At 42.1% G+C, this 21,867-nt stretch overlaps 1 protein-coding gene across 17 annotated transcripts in view; it reads right to left on the bottom strand.

Annotated features, from left to right (window-relative positions):
* The window catches only part of afdna (afadin, adherens junction formation factor a), an 85,955-nt gene that overhangs the window by 11,798 nt on the left and 52,290 nt on the right, over positions 1–21,867 (bottom strand). For 11 of the 17 annotated variants that reach the window (XM_031861696.1, XM_031861709.1, XM_031861701.1 and 8 more), the window contains 13 exons: positions 21,471–21,551; positions 10,536–10,601; positions 10,328–10,401; positions 7,844–7,962; positions 6,075–6,275; positions 4,910–5,001; positions 4,532–4,729; positions 4,164–4,314; positions 3,502–3,907; positions 2,998–3,248; positions 2,671–2,885; positions 2,392–2,571; positions 853–894 (listed from right to left, as the gene is read on the bottom strand). In XM_031861696.1, the coding sequence (XP_031717556.1) occupies positions 853–894; positions 2,392–2,571; positions 2,671–2,885; positions 2,998–3,248; positions 3,502–3,907; positions 4,164–4,314; positions 4,532–4,729; positions 4,910–5,001; positions 6,075–6,275; positions 7,844–7,962; positions 10,328–10,401; positions 10,536–10,601; positions 21,471–21,551 (2,076 nt within the window). The remainder of the gene's footprint in view (positions 1–852; positions 895–2,391; positions 2,572–2,670; positions 2,886–2,997; positions 3,249–3,501; positions 3,908–4,163; positions 4,315–4,531; positions 4,730–4,909; positions 5,002–6,074; positions 6,276–7,843; positions 7,963–10,327; positions 10,402–10,535; positions 10,602–21,470; positions 21,552–21,867) is intronic. The other 6 variants (XM_031861703.1, XM_031861710.1, XM_031861712.1 and 3 more) reach the window with 2 other exon arrangements.

Genomic DNA, 21,867 nt, shown 5'->3' with positions numbered 1-21,867 from the left:
GGGTATTCTGCACCAGACTAATCCCACAGCATGTCAACATGTTGCTAGGATGTCAAGAGATTTAATATGACGGCAACGATCACAGCCGGCTCCTTTCTCTGTTTTGCTCGAGACATTTTCCTTAAATATAATTTTTCCATTCAGCTCTGCTGTCTTGTTGTACAGGCGGAAATCTCAGCGATAGAAACACAACCAAGTCCATCTGACGGATAAATAACTATATATGTGTTTACGTTTTGGTTGATCAGACCCTTTAAATAAAGCGAACATAAAGAGGCTCAGCTGGTCACACACAGATGGATGAGTGAAGAATGGATTCACGGACACCACAACATCATGATGTGGCCCTGCGCAGGCAGTGCCGGGTGCTCACAAGACTATCATGCATGGATCTCCACCTGGACGGCCCCTGTGATGCATTCAGCCATGCAGGCACCACCTCCATATGCACTCAAAACATCACTGCTTATAAGAAACCACAACAACCTCAGCTCTGCTACTCTATAAGCATGTCAAGGTTTGGTTTTTATGATTTGTAAACACCAGTATTTCATCATTTATAAGCTGCAAGTGAAGCTGCAGTTGTTTTGAGTGGACAAAGAGATGGACAGCTTCCCCCAGCCACACAACATCAAGCGTCGCAGGACGGCCTTTCCATGACCGGCAGCTCTCAAGCTAATCATGGCACCAGGTCTGCCTCCAACCCCCCAGCCCCAACCACAACGACAACAGTACTCCACATAGGTCGGGAGAGACAGATAGGAAACACGGGCAGGTAGGCAGCCCAGACAGGAAACAGGAAGTGATGTAAGGGCAGGGAGAGGATACTCGTCATTAACAGGTAGAACATACCAAATCTAGAACAGAGATAGCTGGGACAGCATTCTGCTGCTGCTGAAGAAGAAGACAATAGAGTGTGAAACGGGGGGACAGATAAGGAGGGAGGGGGTAGAGGAAAATACCAAATACTGAAAGGTAAGGTGGAGATAATCAATTTAACTTAAGTTAGAAAAGAGGGGGGGGGGGGGGGGGGTAGGAGGAGGAAGTAGAACTGAGGAGTAAAGTAGAAATTAAAAGCAGGGAGGGGGAGGACATACAGTAAAGTGAAAACATTGTTTTTCTCCATTGTGCTGATTGGTGACTGTTCAAGAGCTCCTAAATCCACCACCATTCAAATCACCACCTAAGCACTAATTAAAATACAACTCACTATTATTAATAAAACTATATAATTAAGGTCCAAAGATCAGTTTAAAAGTACGTTATTACAGAAAAAAACAGTACCAAACTGACCACATGAATCGCCATACAATCACACACTCACAGCCAGTCACACAGAGAAACTAAGGAAATAATGCTGCGCAAGAGTTTAAAAAAGTATGCCCACCAATCTCTGGAAGCAACAGGAATTTGCCTGAAACATTTTTGGAAATTTGACAGCCATTTTAGTGCTGGAACAGTGAGCGTAAAGGCTGCCGTAATGATACCCATAAGAACTTCAGCATCAGCCTGTGTACAGTAGATGCTATACGGCTTCACCTCGTTCTACATTAGCTTCTGTATAATACAGAATAACTCAATATGGGGTGTAATTATCAAATAGTTCTGGATAATGTCAAGGAAGAATTATTTAATTATATAATCAAAATCCATTCAGGATGCAGAGAACCTTGTTGAAATGGGACCAGTGGTCATGGTTCAGTCTTGCTGTGCAACACGGCACACATGCTGCATTTGCATTATATGGGAAGGATGCCAGACACAAGTAAGTGTAGTAATATCCACTTTAAACTAAAGTTGTCGTTCTCACCAGCTGCTGAGTGTAGGAACCAAAATCTACAGGAAACGTAAACCACCACATGTCCCAACACTACCCGTCATACTAAAAGTCACACAGTTGTGTCCACGTGATGTGAATGCTGCATTAACAACGCCTGCCCGAAGCCCCCGCCCACCCCTCCAGCAAATCAGATTGAAGCAGCTCAGCATGGCAAAGCGATGACAGAAGCATGTTGCAGATGCACACTGCAGAACATTCATAGTGGGAGCCACAGAGGAATCCATTTCCCCCTCTAGCTTTTGAGAGCTGGCTCCTTCTTCTCCCGCCCAATAGCCTGACTTCCTGTGGCTCGCCCTTCTTTGTGTGCTGAGCTACAGTATTATTACTTAACATCAGTGTTTAATTTCGGCAAAAACAGCCATTGCGCATGATGACATTTCCTGTCCTTGTAAATGTTTTATTTACTCTCCTCTGCTGCATGCTTGTTCTCTAAGCTTCATCCCTCCTCTACTTCATTCAGGATGTTTTTTTACTCTCTTTCCTCCACCCTTGGCATAAACTGTCTACTCTCTCTATCCTTTCCCATCCTGCCATCACCAACCCCATCTTACCCGGGCTCTCTTCTCAGCTTCCAGCCTCTGCATGATCATCATGGTGTCCACGTCCTCGTCATCCTCCTCCTCCTCGTCCTCGTCGCTATGCTTGGACTCCTGCAGTCGTTTCTGGAACTGCCACTCCAGCATCAGCTTCCTCAAACGGTCGCTTTCCTCCGCCGTTCGCTCCGGCTTCGACTGGAAAACAACGTGTGCACCAGTTATTTGTAAATCCTTCACTAAGTGTGTGTGTGAGACGTCCTTCCTTCCTTCGAATGGAGCCTAAATTGAGTCTACCTGGAGCTCCTGGATCTCTTTGTCCAGCAGGTCGACGATGTGGAGCTGCTGCTGCTTCTCGGCCTTCTCGCGGGCGTCTCGTTTCCAGGGGTCTGGAGACAGACTGTCGCTGGACGCCAGCTCCTCCTTGCTGATGGTGATGTACTGCAAGTCTCGCCTCTCGATGGTCCGGGGCTGCTGCTGCGGTAACAGGTCCCTGATCACCGTGTCCATGCCTACAAATAAATTACATTTTTTTACTTGTTTGTACATAAAAACAGTCTAGAAGTCATTATTTTTGAGACAAGACATTACATAAAAGAAAAGTTTTCGACTTGAAGGAGTTACCAGGGATGGAGGCACTCGCAGGGGGAGGAACAGCTGATCGCGGCAGGCTGGACAGCTTCTCCGGTCTGGATGGGGGAGGCTGGGGCTGAGGCTGTGGGGGGAGGTAGGGATGGGGCGGGGCCACAGAGGGCAGAGGGGGCTGGTGGTGAGGAGGAGGCATTGATCCTCCGTTGTTGTGAGGTTGGACTGGCATGACGGGGTTGGCGCGGATCTGACCCAGCTTCCTCTCTTGCTCTCTCCTCTTCCTCTCCCTGGGAAATCATGTTAGATGTTAATATCATTACGTTACCCTCTTCCTTTGTACGTTATATACTGTCTGTTATGATGTGCTGGTTTCCTGGTTCTAAATTCATATCTTCGTTGCACCTGTTTCGTCGTCTTTCTCTCACTTCTTATGGTTTTGGTAAACAGCCTAACATTAAATCAAATGTTCCTTTGTGTGTAGCATTAATCATTTTGATAAATCTAATACAACATGAATAAAACAAACAAAAGAACGCCCACCTCTCTTCCTCTAGTCGCGCTTTCTCCTTCTCATACCAACGTTGCTGCTCCTCACGTTTCTTGCGGTCCGCAGCCTGCTGGGCTGCTACGGGGTTAATGGCAGCGGGAGGCGGTGGAAGCGGTAACTCAGGTTGTGGTTCATAAGGGTCGTATGCGTCGGGGTAAGGGGCCGGAGGTGGGGGCGGAGGAGGGGGCAGGTCCGAGCGGGATGGCGTCTGGGCCGACGGCGGCGCGGCATGAGGGGCGTTGGGTGTCTTCCATCGGCCCGGCCCGGTCTTCTGGTTCCCGGTCTTGTTGGAGGAGGAGGAGGAGGCTGAAAAGTTGAGGTGCTCCTGGCTCGACGTGGACGACTCCAACGAGGAGGACACCTGCGGCTGTGGGGCCCAGTGGTCAGGACCTCCAACACCTAGAGACACAGTCAGTGGTATTTAAATCAACTAAACGCACTAGATACTCGGAAAGCGGTAAAATCTTTAATGGGCTTAGTATTGTTAGTATTACATAACAATAATATCACATTTGATTACATTTTAGAGGAACATTTGGGTGCTGAAAATCACTAAGCTGTTACATAATCTTGCAGTTGATACACGATCAGGTGCTACAGTCCCATTTTTGTCAACCTCACTTATCCGAGGTCTCTGATTTTTCTTTGTTCTTACCTCCTGGTGGACCTCTCTGGTAGTCCAGGTCTCTGTGTTGGTAGTCCAGGTCCCGGTGCTGGTAGTCCTGCTGGTAGTGCTGCTGCATGCGCTCGTCTGGCCTCAGACCTCCCGGTGGGGGGTACAACTCCTCCTGGGAGTGGTTTATACGCTGGGAAGAGATGAAGACAAAACATTCCCTGACTTTCCTAGGACCACTTTTGTGATGTTTTACAGTCAAGTGCACTGAATGTCTAATTTGTACAGTTTGAGTTCTGCTACATCTATAAAATACTCCCAGAGAAGTTACTGAATTATTAACTAAAACATTTATGATACTATTTTCGGTATACTCTGATAATGAAGATGGCGTCTGATGCTGCTCCAACCTGCATGCTGTTGTTGTGAATGTTGTCGACCACAGGGAGGCGTTCCCTGTCCTCCATGCCCTGCCAGTGCTGTGGGGGCCCCTGTCCCGGAACAACAACCCGATCCTGGCTCTTGGAGGCCGGGATGGTGAAGTACTCTCTGGGATAGGTCTGGGTGGGGATGGGGTAGGCCTCTGGACGGGGAGGGGAGGGCTCATCCTGATAAGGTCATACAAAAAAAAAAGAAATTAGTGGGTGGAAAAATAAAATATTTGGGACTCCTTCCCAAAACTAAACAGGCAACACATTGTCACAAAATAATTTCTCATCTCTGTTGTAGATACCGTGTGTCACATTCAACATGAAGATGCCACTGCCTTCATTCCTACAGTTACTTACGTCTGCACACAGGTTGCCGGTAGACACGGAAGTGATCTTAGTGCCAGGTCCTCCGGGGTATGCTGCTTTTCCTGCAGGACTCTGGCTCTGATCTGACGATGGAGCGGGAGAGACAGTCTTTTTATTACAGTCAGAAGTAGGGATGTTAATAACTAACCGTTTAACTGACCAATTACTACTTTCGGTTAAAAGAAGTTTAAATGTTAGTTTAAATTTAAAAAAGTAATTAAAAACTACTGGTGAAGAGGTAATCAGACACGCTTCCGTTCCTCGGTACTATCTGAGTGGGTATTCTGCACCAGACTAATCCCACAGCATGTCAACATGTTGCTATTTATGAATAAAAACCAGCTGTCTGCTATTATGAAGGGAAAAAAAATGTTGCATTGGTAGTTTCTTAATTGGCCACAGACAACAGTCCACTGTAAACAGTAGGCCTGCATTATAATCTGTTAACGGTTAATGATGGGTCGGTTAACTCTTAATTAGAAGCTTCACCAACACTTCAATGCAATTAGGCAATGAGTTAAAGGTCCAAAGGAGTCAACAACAAATCCAAAATTAACCAAATCGGTTCCTGAAAGTTGTTTCTGAGGTTGTTTTCTGTAAGACTTTTGCAGACACAGTGTTATGCCACAGTTTCCATATCAAGGTGGAGCACTTTAAGAATAACACCAGCACTTTTTTTCTTATTTCCATTACTGCCTGCAAAGTCTAAACACACTGACTTTTTTTTCTTGCCATTCCTTTTTTAATCCAATCAAAGTGTACTGGAGTCATATTCAATAAGATTTTCGGCTAAATGTACTGCCAAATTGGGTGTAAATGTTATGGACCTGTGATAACACGTAATGTTTTGTCACACTCATGTCAGAACTACATCCTTGTGATGAATGTCCAATGCATCAAACAGAAAAAATACATCTGAATCATAGAAATGTTTTCAAAAACTATTTGACATTTAAATTGTGAGGAATAGACATAATATAATTTAGCTGTTATCTTAACTAGGTACAACAATTAAAGTTAGAGTTAAAGCCATTTCATGCTCAGTGTTCTGTATGTAGTCAAACAAAATAGAAATACAAGCAGAAGACAGACGAGACAGCTTCAGTAGTTCCAACTGTAAGAACAGAATAAACTCTTGGTAAGTGGCGGGGCTTACTGGCTACGTTGGGGCTGGAGCGGTGGTCGGCTCGGTTCTTGAGAAGTCGATCTTCTCCGCTCATCTTCTTTGGTTCGGGGTAAGAGTCCCAGCCAGCCTGCGGACTCTCTGGCGAGCCGTTCTGCACCGAGTTGTTGTACAACTCAAAGCCTTCACTCTTTGGTCGCAGCTTCCCGTTCTTGTCACGGCCTCGGTCTGCCGCTGAAAAGATGAAGGAGAGAGAATGGATAGTTGACAGGTTTGTTGTTTCAGTAGTTGGGCTTTTCTATTACATACTAATCCAGAGATGCTTGTTGTGGTTATTTGAAAAATATGAAATTGATTGTTTTTTGGCTAAAATACATTTTGCTGCTCCCCTCTTGCACAGCAGTACATTGCTTTGCTCCCGTGCTGGTACTGCGGTCCGTTTCTGCAAACTGGGGGTGTGTCACATGTGATCTACTGTACTGTCAGTAATACACAGACTATGAATAAATACCTCATACAACCCCATTTCAAAACATCTGGACATTACTTTCCCTTCTGAGTCTGTGAGAATCTACACTTTGCTTTGTCCAGTTTCCTCTCATTAAGTCCAGTAAAGAATGGTTACGTTTCACTGTCGGCTCTGGAAAACACACTGTGGTCGAGGGAATTCGGGAGGAGAAACACCCGTTTAGCGTCATCCTGGACCGCTGGCCGGGCCGGCCAGAAGACTTCCTTAATGAATCTCGGGTCACATTCCATCAGACAAAGACCAGCACACAGCCACACAACCCCAGTAAACTCTATGCTGTGTGTGTGTGTGTGTGTGTGTGTGTGTGTGTGTGTGGACACACATGCAGCTTGTCTCAGACACTCACATCTGGCTCTGGCCACAAACACTCATTATATCCTTCAGTCTGCAAGCTGTTTTTTTACAGCGCTACAGAGAAGACAAGGACACACTGTCTGCACAAGTCTGTTTCTCCCCTTTCATCCACATCGCTGCCATTAACGAACGGTGGAACTGACTGTAGTCCATTCATGACAACTAATAAACAGCAACAATCTGAAGGTTTTAGAAAGTCAAACTCAGGACTTGTGCTCTTTTTAAATGACTTTAATTTAAGACTTTTATAATGTTCTTGATTGTTTAGACGTGAAAAACTGACAGACATATTGTACTTCCACTGTTTTTTTATTCAAAGTGGAAGTAGTAGTGGAAGTACAGTGAAATGATGTGTTATTTTTGTGTTATTTGTTTACTGGTTTAGCCTAGTAAACGTACCAAAGAGCAGAAAATGCACATCATCACTATTTATGACATGTTTTGCCCGACAACCAAAAATATTCTATTCATTATGAAATAAAAAGGAGAAAAGTCAGCAAATCCTCACGCTGGGGAAGTTGGAAACCGAAAACAGAAAAGATTTTGCTTGAAAAATTACTGCTTGCTTATCAAAATGATTGCAGATGTATTTTCGGTCTATGGGATGTTCGATTGATTCAAGATTTTAAGCTCTTCAAATTATCATTAAGCACCATTCAAAGAAAACGACAAAAAGCTCCTCAAAATCATGACATAAAAAATAAAATGCAGTTTCAATGCAATAATTCAGTTGTTTCCTAAATTAAGGCAATTTAATATATTTTTAGACTCAAGGGAACCCTTGAAATACAAAATGTTATGTCAGTAGAGAGTTTAATGTATAAAAAAAAACTGTTTAAATGTAAAATGAGCAGAAAACTTAAGTAAACTAAACAGTTTTAAACATCTCTAAACATCTTGCATGTGTGTGTGTGCTCACCTCTTGGCATCAAGGGGCTGGGCTGGTTGAGGAGAGTAGCCAGTCCGTGGTAGATGGCTCCCTGCTTGGCGACCTCCAGAGTCACAACTGAGCCCGTCCTCGTCATCAGCTCTGCAGCCCTGAACACACAGAGAGGGAGGGAGAGAGAGAGGTGGGGTGGGTGGGGGGCATGAATATGGAACTTGTAACAAGTTCAACAGATCTGATTGACTGTTTTCTGTGGTTTTAAAATTGATATAATACACCATCAATACTGAAATCTCCCGTTTAGCTTCAATGGGCTTTTTATAAGGTCCATCAAAGTGATCAGAACATCACATCAATTCATCCAAACACTGTGCTCTCCACCCTTTAATCATACTGCACTGACGACATATCCCATCCAGTGGTGGAAGAAGTACTCAGATATTGTACCTAAGCAAATTAGCAGTGTAAACTATTTGTAAAAGTCCTACATTAATGTACTAAAAGTATCTAAATATACTTTCAGCACCAAAAGTAATAGTTCTCATTGTGCAAAAAGGTTTAATTTCAGAATATAAAATGATATAACAATATTGTAGATATAAGTATGTGTGTGTGTGTGTGTGTGTAAGAGAGTGCATCTACATTTGTAACTGATAGCGAAGAGGCTGAAGAGAGAGGGAAGCCTGAGCAATAAGTCATATTTATAATAATAGTAAATCTGACCTCCGGTCACTTTCAATGACCCTGTGGGGTACTGATGCTAGAACTATAATTATTGATGCATTAATGTTTTCATCACTATATTGTTAGTGGAGCTCATTTTAAATACAATATATACTTTATCTGCTGAGTAGCTTGTGAATAAAGTATAGTATAGAATGACATGAATATCAATATATGTAATCACACAGTGGACTATCCTCAAACTGAAAGATAATGAATTTATTGGCCTGAGAATGTTGGAGAGAAGTAGTAATCTCCTTTCTACTTCTTATCACCTTGAAACACATCCACCGCCCAAGAGGTTTGAAAAAACAAGGGAGTTTTCACAGCACAAGTATAACGATATATTACGTTACTGATGAAGTAACAATTAACTGATCAATCAAAATTTAGCAAAGGGATTTCTTCAAATTACTTGATTTGTCCCACAAACCCAAATATATTTAATTTACAATTATATAAAACAGAGAAAAGCAGCAAATGATCACATTTAAAAAGCTGGAATCAGAACGTGTTTGATTTAAAAGTGACTGAAACAATGAATCGATCGTCAAAAGAGTCGATCGATTCAGCTCCACTATACATTTGTATGTGTGTGCTACAAACTAAGTTTTTCTTATCATTATAGGAGAAATGAGTAAAGTTCCTGTCTACTAGCTTCCCAAAAGGCAGAAACATCAACTGGAAGACCTTCAATAAGAGCCAGAGAAGGCAGGGATTATATTCCTCATTGCCAGAGACTCTCTTCACTCTAATTCGGGTTCAATCCTGCTGTGACACACACACACACACACATGATATTTTCTTTATCTGCAACATGTGCACAGGGCTTTAACCAAGTGCTATAAATAGATAAAGTGCAGATCCCACACTAGGTAATGAGCTGTGTGTGTTTGATCGGATGGAACTCGGGGAATGCAACGTCATGTGCTTGATGCCGAGCAGAGAACTGGCTCTAAACCCACGTTTGGTAATATCACAGGATTTAAAACGTGCTAGATCTAAAGGCTGCAAATCATGCTTCGTCTTAACCTGCAGGAAAGGACATGACCACAGGAGGACGACGGAAAAGTTCAGAAATGTAGAGGAAAGTCCTCAGATTAACTCTCAGTTGACCTTAAATGGCCTGATAAAATAAATCCTTTCCAACCTGCCACCTGCACGCTGAAGCAATCAAGCAAATGATTTGTAAATCCAGTTTGACTTTGGAGGCGACAAACGGTAAGCGACAACACTGAACACCAAGCTGAGGGAGAGAGAAATAACTGGATTAATCTGGGTGGGGCGTGAACGTCCGAGCACTTCACAGCTGTTTTCCAAAACACACACACCCTTTTTCTGCATGATGTTTGGAAAAGAATCCTTTTTTTTTACAAGGAAAAATGAGACGCAACTGCCTCATTGCAAGAACCTCAAGATGTCTCAACCCTGAGGTTGTCAGCAGTATATTTTATTCTTCAAACTGTTTTCAATTCTCAAAATAGAATTAAATTTGAGTTTCGTCATCAGCATGACCATAAATGCGTCAATACGACGCGGTAGGTGGTTAAGCATTAAACAAAAGGAAAATACCACGTGCACCCACTCCTCTCTGGTGTTTTTTTTATAGAGACGTCATGAAGGTTTGATGATAACTTAAGCACGTCAGCTGGGATTTTCTCCATTTACAATTGTGCAAATGGAAATGAACATATAAGACAATTAGGTGACATCGCATTACATGATTTCTGAGCACTGACGCCAACAAACACAACACGTTAAAAATATCAGAACTAACTGGAGCGCTGTCTTTACCTCTCTTGTGATAGACCGACCAGGCTGCGCCCATCCACGCTCAACAACTGGTCACCTGCAGCCAAACGGCCATCCTGTATTAACACACACACACACACACACACACACACACACACACACACACACACACACACACACCAGCATGAGTCACAGAGTATGTTTTCATTCAAACTTTTCTGTGATGGTTCCAGTCTCTGTGTACACTAACCACATCAGCCGCTCCTCCTTTGACAACGGACTTGACGTAGATGCCCAGCTTCTCCTGACCGGCACCCTACAGAGAGAGAGAGACACAAAGAGACACAGACTGATTAACCAATGTACAAAAAAAAAAAAAAAAAAAAAACATGTATAGAGCATTCGTCAATTTGATCATGAATGTATTTATAGATATATTATAGTTAGGTGTTGTGCCAAACAGCTACCATGGTTTTAGAGCAGCATCTTGGTGGCTCACACCAACAACACATAAAAGTGCGGCCGTGCTCGGCTCGGGATCGTCTCGCTGCTTTATACGGAAGACAATTTCCACCACTTGACCACCACTTATTTTATTTCTCGGAATCACACTAAGTCATAACAGACAGTTATGAGACACTAAGCGAGGAAAATGTTCTCATAATCATGAGATAATAAGAATAAAACACTTGATATTATAAAAGGATTATTTTTCTCAACAAGCCCTTGAGCAAGGCACTGAAGCCCTCTGCCCTAACAGGAGAAAACTACGCTAGTACTGGAACAACTTTAGCTTGGATCAGAAACATAACATATCTCCCTAAAAATGCCCAAACGGAAATCAGCATAGTGTACTCTGTGGATGTCAATAATTAATAGAATAATAGTCAACTATTAAATGAATCGCCAACTACAGGTCAATAGGTACTTTATTAATCCTGCAAAGGGAAATTATTTTGCTACTGCAGCATTTATATTTTCATAATCGATTAATCGGTTTGAGTATTAGATACACTTGATTCTAAAGGTGCGTCTTCTCCAGCCAGACAGGAATGGAAAGCTGACATAATGTCCATCTGAAGACAGGACTGGTTAATACAGAAACATCCAGAAGCTCTGGCTGAATCATCTGGACCAGAAGGGAGGAGAGCACCACCAGCAATTCAAAAACACAGACATTCAAAGATTGCAGACACTGAACACAACAGGGACGGATCAGAAAACGACTGCTTCCTGAACACTGAGCCGCTTTTATCCCAAAGTTCACCGACAGGTCAGACTGAAGCATCTCACGACATTTATAGCACTCGAGCAGCAAACGTCAAACACAGTCACAAGTGTTCTCATCCTCCCTCTCGTTGCTTATATTGTAGTTTTCTTTGCTGGTAACATTTGCTGCTGAACTGAAACAATCAAATTTCCCCACAGGAATCTGTTTATTTTCTCTAAAGCAAATCCTTTCTCAGAAAATAAATTCAGATGAAAAGGGGAGTGTGAGTGTGTGTGTGAGTGGTTTTCTTGTGAAGTGGGTAGGTGGTTTACAGTGCAGCAAAGTGCTGGCATGTTATCTGACAAATCACACGCTTTCTTTGCCATCTTGACATGTTTATCCTCAGAGTTTGTGCAACAGTAGAGCCAGAAACCAGAACAATATTTTCTTCAGAAATACACTGCTGTTTCACTCCAACATTTCCGAGACTTCAAATAAATAATTTGGTTTATCCAAAGACTGAACTAAACAGAATGATTACTTTCAGACTCGCTGCTACTTTTAAAGCAGCGTTTAACAGAGTAAAAGTTTAAACTAGGAACACCACAGGATCAGGTTCCGCTGTAGCACACACACTACCTAGACATCAACAATCACAGCAGGTCTATAAACCTGCTCCTAAAACTGTGGATTGGATTAAAAACACTTCTAATTGCCGCCATTCGTCAGACCTGGCAACGTGGTTCAGATAGAGAGAGGGAGTGTGTGTGTGTGTGAGTGTGTGTGTGAAGCCACATCTTGTAAAGCAGAAGCCGAGGTTACACTCAGGTTAATAGCTCTCACTTTTTGCAGGTCACGTGTATTAACTGTGTTATCAGCTGTGGTGCAGGAGATAAAGATGCCAGTGCACAATGGCAGGTTTCTGCAGTGTTCTCCAAGTTAAATAAAATACTTTTTTAATATCACATAGCATGTTGCCACTCTTAACACTGGTCAAAGAATGACGGAAATCCATTTATTAAGTACATGAATGTATATACATACAATAATAATATTGCATAACTCTTATTAATAAATATTAAGACCTTTGTAAATTTAAGACTTTTTAAAGACCTGCAAATACCCTGAGGTTACATTACATTATTTTGAATAGTAAGGATAAAAATGTTTTAATGTTAAATCTTGTGATTGGAAACAGCAATCTCAGCATGAGGTACATTTAGTAGTTATTCTGAAGCTTTTGATCACATGACTCACAAGATGTTCATCATCAGACGGCGCTCTTTATTCACTTTTCCTTTACTTAAAATGGATATTTTATGATTGAAAGCAGCCATTAAAAAATACAATGTCTAGCTCAAACACCAGACAGTTTAATCTTTTCAACATAATTTGTGTTTTCTCAGTATTTTTCAATAATCGTTGGCCTGTTGCATGAGAGCTTTGTGCGTTTGCTTTTCCTGCAGCAGGAAACAACTTCTGAATATGCGGGGACAAACAAAGTTTGGGTTCAAAAAGGTTCAAACCGATCAGTTTGTTTAAAAATAACAATGAGCTTTGTGTTGCCTTCATCTAAATGAGACCAATGCATTCCTGAGCTTTCACATTGTGCCACATACTTCTGCCAAATGTGTTTCAAGTGAAAGGTATCTTTATTGGTACAGCTACAATATAATTTCTGCTTTTCTTTGCCTTATTACATCATCCACAGAGCTGCGTCCCAGTTCCACCAGTACAAAAAGACAGAGACGCCAGGCCTTCAAACTATTTGACCCGCAATGTTTCAGCTCTCTGTCCGCATGTGTGCGTGTACATGTAATAATGAGGCCACATTCATGCAGGCATGAATTTCCTGCGAGTGACATTACGATGAGAGAAGAACAGTGAATCATTCTGACTGTTTAAAGTCTGTTGTACATTACAGAAGACATTAAAGAGCCCCTTGTTTCAGATGGAGACACAGCTTCCTGCACTTATCCAGAATGGGGGATTGGGGCGCCAAGTCGGGCTCCAGAGACACTTGGGGGAATTTCCTGAATCCCTGAGGATGTTCAGAGGGGCTTTTAGCAAGTCTGAGGGGTCCCAGAGGGGGTTCAGAGGGGCCACGTGCTAATATGAGCACGTCTGCTGCATCGGTTTGAATTTACCTGAGTTTATAAAGCTCAAAACTCATGTAACATGTTATATATACAGAGGAAGTGACTACGGTACAGTAGCTGTAAGTTTCACAACGCTAACACTTTATCAAAAGATTTATTTTTTATATACAACTCGAGATCAAATTTAAGAAAAGACCAATTTAAAGCTGTTGTCTTGCCTATGAGATAGGATGTCTGCATGAGCCGGAAACATATGTTTTAAAGAAGCTTTTTAAGAAAAGAAAAGTGAATAATAGAAATACTGCTTCGCAGTTGTACACCGCCGCCAACCAGTCAAGTTGCAGTTTACATCCAAAGTGTCATCACTTCATTATTTTATCGTATCAGACTTTTGTGTGAAATTGTCATAATTACAATATGTGAATTTTTGAGTTATGGCCAATAACATGTTTTGTTAAGACACAGTGACCTTTGACCACCAAATTCTAATCTGTTTGTGACAGATGCAATGAAATTTCCTTCAGGTGCTTCTGAGGGATCGTGTTGTATCGAGATACCACAAGAATGGGACGTACGTACAGATGGACGGACAACACGATAAACCCAATGCCTCCGGACACGGTTGTCGTGGACGGAGATCATCTGGTCTTGTGTTGGATTTTGCATTTAGAGATGCTGCTGAAACATGAATGTGGTAGATGTCCTCCTCACTGCTTCACAAACGTCTTGGGTAATGAAACTGAACGGCTCTTTACTGCTTCTCGGTGTGATGCCACAATCAGGTTCATTGCGAAGTAAGAGGTCAAGAATATTGCTACCGTTACGTTATTAAAGCCCAAACAGTCTGTGGAACTACAAAGAGGTGTGGAGCTCTGGAAATCATACAGTACAATTTATAGTATACATACCAACAAAAATGTACTTGCGCTATTTAGCATTTTCTACATTTCTTTGTGCCCATCACCCTGATGAGCAGCAACAAAGACATGCAGCTTGTTCCAACTCTCTGCATGTCTTGTAAAATGACTCTTCTGCCATGTAAACACAGAACGGAATGTTTAGGCAAACCGTAAGGTTGAATGGGCATGTTGAAACGTGTGCACGTGTAGACACACAGCAGGTGTGTCGTGATAAAGAAGCTTAAAAGCTAGTAGCTGACGTTGGGGCGTCGGTCAGAGTTAGACAAGATGTGTTGCTTGTCGCAAACATCGTCAACTGATCCAACATAAAAAATAGCCCTTTGTTGTTTTTTCACAAAACATCTTGGAGACAAAATGCTTCCCTTGAATGCGCACACATGCCTCGGTTTACAGTCTATAAGAATAGCTGGAATACCCGAGGAAGAGCTTTACTCTTTGATTTATTGTGTTTTAATGGGCCGCTCTGGTCGTTTAAAAAAAGTGCCCTGACACAACAAATCAAGTGCGCCTTAAAGCTGCCAGGTCTGTGTTCAGAGAAGGAATGGCCTGAAGGAGTCGGCTGCTTGGTCCTTGGCTTTTAATAACAAATTCAGCACATCTCCTCTCAAGTCAGGTTACACGCACTGTCAGACCTTCATGCTCTCTGATCAAATCTAGCTCACATCCTGAAGTGGTTGCGCTTGAATTATATTTGGATATAACTTTAGTGTGGACACAATTCTACCAATTTCCGGAGGTAAGCCTTGCTGGCTGCACTCTCGAAATCTCCCTCCGAGCACAAAGAACTAAAGAGATCAATGTAAAGTAAAGTGTTTTTCACCGTCTTCAACAAAGTTCCCCGACTAACTACTCAGAAAAAAGCAAAAAATATCAAAAAAGAAGCTCTCTCTTGCCCGAGTAGAGGAGGTTGTACTGAGAAAGTATGACTCTGGCTTTGAATTATGCTATTCTGTGTACGGTATGTTGATGTTCCAGCTCAGGAACATTCAAACTATTTTAACAGCACAAATTATTCCAGTGACCTGATATGACGTTTTTCAAGCAAGTTTAAATATGAAAAAGCGCCACAATAGATGATATAAATACCTCTGTATTATTTCAAATGTATACAAGAAATTGAATTCAGGAGAAAGTAAATGTATTCTTGGAACGACCTTCACATTTGTGACGTTCCTTGACGTGCAGGGCTGCAACTAATGATTATTCTCATTGATGATAAGTCTGACGATTCTTAGTTTGTTCTATAAAATGTCAGAAACTGGTGAAAAACACCCATCACAGTATCCCCGAGTCTGCAGACGTCTTGTTTGGTCTGATCAACGAACCAAAAACCAATGATGTCCAGGTTGCAATGACACATTTTGATAAAACATCAGAAAACTCACCGCTGAATTTTCTGTTGATCGAATTGTTTTACCAAATGTTTTTTTAATCAAATATCTATCACAGACTATCTCTAAACTCTGCAAAGAGTGTCCCTGAGAGACAGCCCATGTGAGCAAATGAACCAGAATTCTGACAAACATGAATTATACATCAGGAGTGTGTCCGTCTGGACAGCAGAGTCAGAGTGATGCGACACTTTTCTTCTGAGCCATTCTGCGGCTGACCCGCGCTGAGACAACCGACCAACGCACATCAAGAAACCACCGCTAATGCAAGCTGGCGACACACCGAGATTACAAGGCTATTACATGTACACCTGCTTTCTGTGGTTATAAACCACTTATCCATAGAAAGGCCGTTTAAAAGCCAGGTGTTCAAAGACCAGAAGACATTTTCTCTGGTTCTGTGCAGGCGGTGGTTAATCAACATCTCCTTCATTAATCTCCTTTTAGAGCGCGTTTAAACCCTTTATGTTTCTTAGTAAATACAATTTCACGACTTCAGCAATTTGCAGTTTATAACCGCACCCAGCTTTAACCTGAGAAGATGTCTCATCAGCCAAAATACTACAAACTGACAACACCTGTGTGGGTGGGCAGAGGCTTTGATGGCGTCCTTTTCTCTGACAGCACCAAAATAACACAACTGGGATGAAGATACACGGGTCCTTCAAATGTGTTTTTACACACAGATATGACTAACATGTCCTTTGTATTTTGATCACAATTCTTCAGAAGACAAAATAAAGGATTTGTATCAAGATTACTGTGGCTGATTTAACGCCCAAATATTGATATCAGTATCAGCCTGAAAAACAAAAATGGGGCTATCAATTGCTATATTTGAGTAGCGCCTCTATGTGGGACAAACTAGGGAACTCTAGGATGTAAACGCTGTTTCATCGTGTCCTCCGATAACCTCAGAAGTCATTCAGATTGCAGAGGTGACAAACAGAGATGAGCTCAAAAATAGAAAGAAAAATGACGGGGAAGTTGCTGTGTTAAGGCAGGAAGTGGTTCAGCCAGTAAGCAATGTGCACTGCTATCTTCCCACAGGTACGTCCACATTGTTTCACAATCTTGCCAAATTGTGATCCGACCACAAGACAAAAGGTTGCTTTTATAAAGAGTGCCAAGATGTAAAAATGTCCTCTTACACACACACCTTGTAAACACCTCCTGCCTGCAGCTTTACAGGAAAGCGAGTGCATGCGTGTGCGTGTGTGTGCGGTACATCCTCCCATTGTGTCAGCCCTCACAGGGGGTAACCTTCTCATACTGTTGTTCCACTTCTGGTACAATTCATTTAGCTAACAAACAAACAAACAAACACACAATATTTCAAACACGCAGTGGAAACAAACAGAGCAACTTTCCAAAGTCATTCATGTCTTGGTGCTTCAGTTCCAGATTTGATTCCCATTTTATCAAACAAAACTCCCTTCAGAAGTTAAGCAACATCACACTATAGTGTTCACTCCAGAACTTCACAAGTGATTGTTTAATGACTTTATCTTTATAAATATCAAAATGAAATCACACTGTGCACTCATCTTCTCCATTTATTGGTGAAATGAACTGTTGAAAAAGCAATTTTACTTAATTAAGAGCTTCTTGCGAAGTTCAACATACTATTTGAATCATTAATATCCTCAGTGTTGTTTTAAATCTGGGCAGAGAGAATGTTCTGTTCTAGGACAGATAGATAGCTCGATGAGTAAACACACCAACACAGGAGGAGGAGGGGGGGAGTCCTCTGTACAGCTGGGAGCGGAGCAGTAAAATACCATGAAGCACACACACTTATTAATGACTTGAATTCAATGTATCAAGTGTTTGTCATGTGTAATATGGCGCTAAAGATCAATCACTGCAACACCTGGTTGACAAACGGGATTTGCTACTGTGGGTTAATCGCCAAGTACTCTGCAAACAATAGTTTGATTGAGTTTTCTGTTCCTTAATTATGAAAATAGTAGTCGGATCTCCTCAAAACATAAAAGCCTCTCTCCAATCACTTACTCTAAGCCAAAAATATGAAGACTAATAACTAAAATACTACTCGTGCATATTTCTGCAGAATCTGATTCAAGTCTCATTCGATTAAATACACAGTAAAGGCTCAAAACATGCAAGTGTAAAACAATGACTAAAGATATCAATAATATGTAATGACATAGCTTAACCTTACTGAGCACATTGCATAAAGTGTGTGCGAGTTTTTACCATATGTGTCTCATGTGTGTACCTTAGTTTAAACATTATCAGAATGGCCCTGAAAGCAAACAGTGACAAGTGTCAAACCAGGAGGCCATCCCGCCGGTGGGTGCACGAGAAAACCCACATTGGTAAGCTGTTATTCACGGTGTGCTTTTCAATGAAGTCACTGTATTAAGGAGCCACAACAACAAAAGAGAAGGAGAATCACGATATGAAAGAGACACAAAGGGATCTCGAGGAATGAGTGAACAGAACAAACACAAGCTCTTTATCTGGCTCGCATGTGCACAAGTACACAGTCACATTTCAAACGGCTTTTTATATTGAGCTCTTTCAAAAATAAAACAAAGAAAAAGTACAACAATAAGTGTTTGTCCTTTACACACACACACACACACACACACACACACACACACACACACACACACTAAAGTACGGTTACCTGGTCTCTCTTGCCCACCACAGAAAACCACATGTTGCAGCCGCTCGTCAGCGTTGTTCACACAGACGCGTCCAGACTGGGACACAAAGTCACACACACACACCAACTTCTATCACGGTGAGCGCCTCAGCTCGCCAACGTGCACCGACAAGTCCAAAAAAAACTGAATTACACCGGCTGGGAGTAATCCATTCAGCCGAACGTCTACGTTTAAAATCACTACTTACGGCCGGGAGCGTGGGATAACAATAGTAAAGCGAGTTCCTACGTGTGTGGCAAAAAGTAGGAGTAGAAGTTTAGTGCAGGTCATTTTGTTTTCAAAAGTTCAGTGGAAAAAAAATAATTTAAAAGCAAGTTGAAGGATTAATAAAGCTGTATAAATTCCAGTAAATGTGGGTAAAAAAAAAAAAAAAAAAAAATGCAGAAAAATTCCTCCACGAGTTCCTAATCGCAGCGTGTTTGATAAGAAACAGTGAATCCAGGTGGCGATCCAGAGGTGAAGTGTCGGCTGGGACTCCGGCTGGTCAGAGTGAGGTGCGCTGCTGCAGCTCCACCAGGCAGATGCGCACACACACACAGTTATATAACAGGACAGAGCTCAGCCCAGTTTACCGAGAATTCAAGCAGCTGTTTGACAAAATCCTCTACCTGACTTTCCCACCCCACCCACTTCTCTGCCTGCTCTCTTCCTCATACGTCCACACAGCTCTGACAATAAACAGAGCAAGGAGGTTTCCTCAGCACATCCTACACACACACACACACACACACACACACACACACACACACACACACACACACACACACACACACACACACACACACAGGAAAGCTCTCGCCTTCAGCAGGAATGTCACTCTACCCTAAAGAAAGAGAGAGAACACATACTACTGGCCGATACCCGAAATCAGTCTCGGTATTGGTGCATCCCTAAAAGTAAGAAACCTGAGTCTTCAAGAGTAGATAGTAAATCAGCTCCTTGAGCCTTTAGCAATAGAATGGATTCAAAATATTGTGCAAATCTAAAACAAAATCAATCAATAACACACGCAAGCTGCAAAATAACCGCATTGAACGACACAAAAACAGCAAATAAAACAATGTACTTCACTGTGCGGGACTCCATCTGAGGCCTCAGCACAGAATTACGTAAACCGTCCAGCTCGAGAGGTTTATAAGTGCAGGTTCCCCCCCCCATAGGAAATTTGTTAGTCAAAGTGGACGTCCAACTGTGCTGCATGTTTGTGGCATTTTTAAATTCAAATCCAAACAAATATGGAACATCGTGGTCCCACGAGCCTCCCAAACGCTCCCAAAAAATGTCAAACACGACCAAAACACCAGGTGGTCTGCATTGGCAAGTGGAGTTTTTTGTATGAATGTTATGCAAGAAGCAGGGACACGTGATGACTAACGAATCCTCCGGTAAACGCTCAGGATGAGTCGGCAGATGTTCGGTCTTTCTAATAAAATGGAAAGGTGACGATGGGGATGTTTGTTTTAACCCCTGATAACTGGGTTGGATGGTGACAGCTGGTATATGCAGGTGTTGTGTTCTCTCACTCGGTGGACACTGTGTGATGGAGGTCTGAGGGGCGGCTTTCAGCATTTGTTTTACACATTTTCATTATTATACGTTTCCTGTTTGCTGTATCTGATCAGTCTTTGTGTGTGTTCACCGTCTCACACGACTGCAAGACAATAATTGGTGACATTTAAGTTGCGTAGAGCTGAAACGATTACTTAATTCATCAAATGAGATGAGTCAGAAAATGCATCAGCAACTATTTAGATGAATGATTGATCATTTATGCATTTCTTTTTTTTAAGCAAATTTAAAAATATTCACCGGTTACGGCTTCTAAATTGAGAGGACGTGCTGTTTTTATTTGTCTTCCATGATAGTAAACTGAGTATTTGTGCACTATTTTCTGACATGTTATGGACAAAACGATTAACTGAGTAAATAATTGGCGGCTTAATAAATAATGAAAAATAATTCTGCACATACACACATCTGTCACACATCTAGAGTTCTTAATATTCAGAGTTCATTATGTCCATACAGGTTTGGGACATTAGCTGCAAGTCTTCCTCATATTAACTCACTATGTTCACTGTTGACCAATAAAAACATATGTTGGACTGTGTAAAATGCAGGTGACATTACAGTTTACTAGTTTGCGGTCTACAGTACGGCGATCTGTTTCCAGCAATATTTATTTTATCCAGCAGATGCCGCCACCGTGCACATCTCTCATCTTTTTCGACACTCATAATCATTGTTTTGTTGTAACTCTTGATTTAAATGAAAACTTCTGGAGTTTCAGGAATATAAATGACCCTGAGGTGGGTGGGCAGACTGAAACCTCTTTCATTTTTCCTCACACCAGAGCCGAGTCTGCATTTTCTTTTAAAGTTAAAAAACGGAGGTGATTTTGTATAATTTCCGCGTTTTGTTAATACATGAAAAAATAAACATGGACAGCGGTCCTAACCTCAACGCCCACTCCCACATAAGAGGAGACTAAACGGTCTGCGATTCATCCAGAACTTTCTTTGCGATGTCACTGTTTAGTCTCTGCACTGCTGTCAGACTCAACAATGAAAGCAGTCTATTTAAAACTGCAGCCTTTGCTGCCAGCACCGTGTTGCTCAGCCTCACACACACAAATCCAACGCACCGTCTCCACAGCCAAGATGAAAACAGCTATTTTTGGATTTCCTGTCAAATTCGTGCAAATCCTTCACACTTCTGCCTCTGAAGATATTTGAAAAATATATGATTTCTGCCTTGAAAGAGAAGTTCTCCAACTAAAAAAAAGTTTTCTTGAAAAGCTCAGACACATCTCAGATCTGCTGGAGTTTCGATTCAAAACACACACACACACACAGGTGGTATTTCCTACCTTGGCAGCAACGATGCTGAGGCCCATGCCGTTGTGCTTCTTCAGGGTTACCGTGACAACCTCCGGGTCTTTCCTCATTGGCTGAAACGAGAGATGGACAGGAAGGACAAAGGTTGAGTGAGGATGGATGTCAGCGAATGTCCTCTAGTGTTTCCCTGCATCTGCCACTGAAACCAGACGATGGAGTGAAGAGGAGGGATGAGAAAAGGGAGGGAAGGAATGAGGGAGGGATGAAAGGGGAAAAAGGGAAAGACCACAAAGGAACCTGTGGTAGCTGGATTCAAGTCAAGAATGAAAACCACATCATGGCTACACACACACACACACACACCACACACACCACACACACACACACACACACACACACACGTTTGAGAAGCAGGACTGGGTGGAGAGA

This window comes from Anarrhichthys ocellatus, unplaced genomic scaffold (assembly GCF_004355925.1).
Source record: "Anarrhichthys ocellatus isolate YVR2014 unplaced genomic scaffold, GSC_Weel_1.0 scaffold25, whole genome shotgun sequence".
NCBI lineage: Eukaryota > Metazoa > Chordata > Actinopteri > Perciformes > Anarhichadidae > Anarrhichthys > Anarrhichthys ocellatus.
The sequence above is the reverse complement of the archived record's forward strand: the minus strand, read 5'-3'. Positions and strand labels throughout refer to the sequence as shown.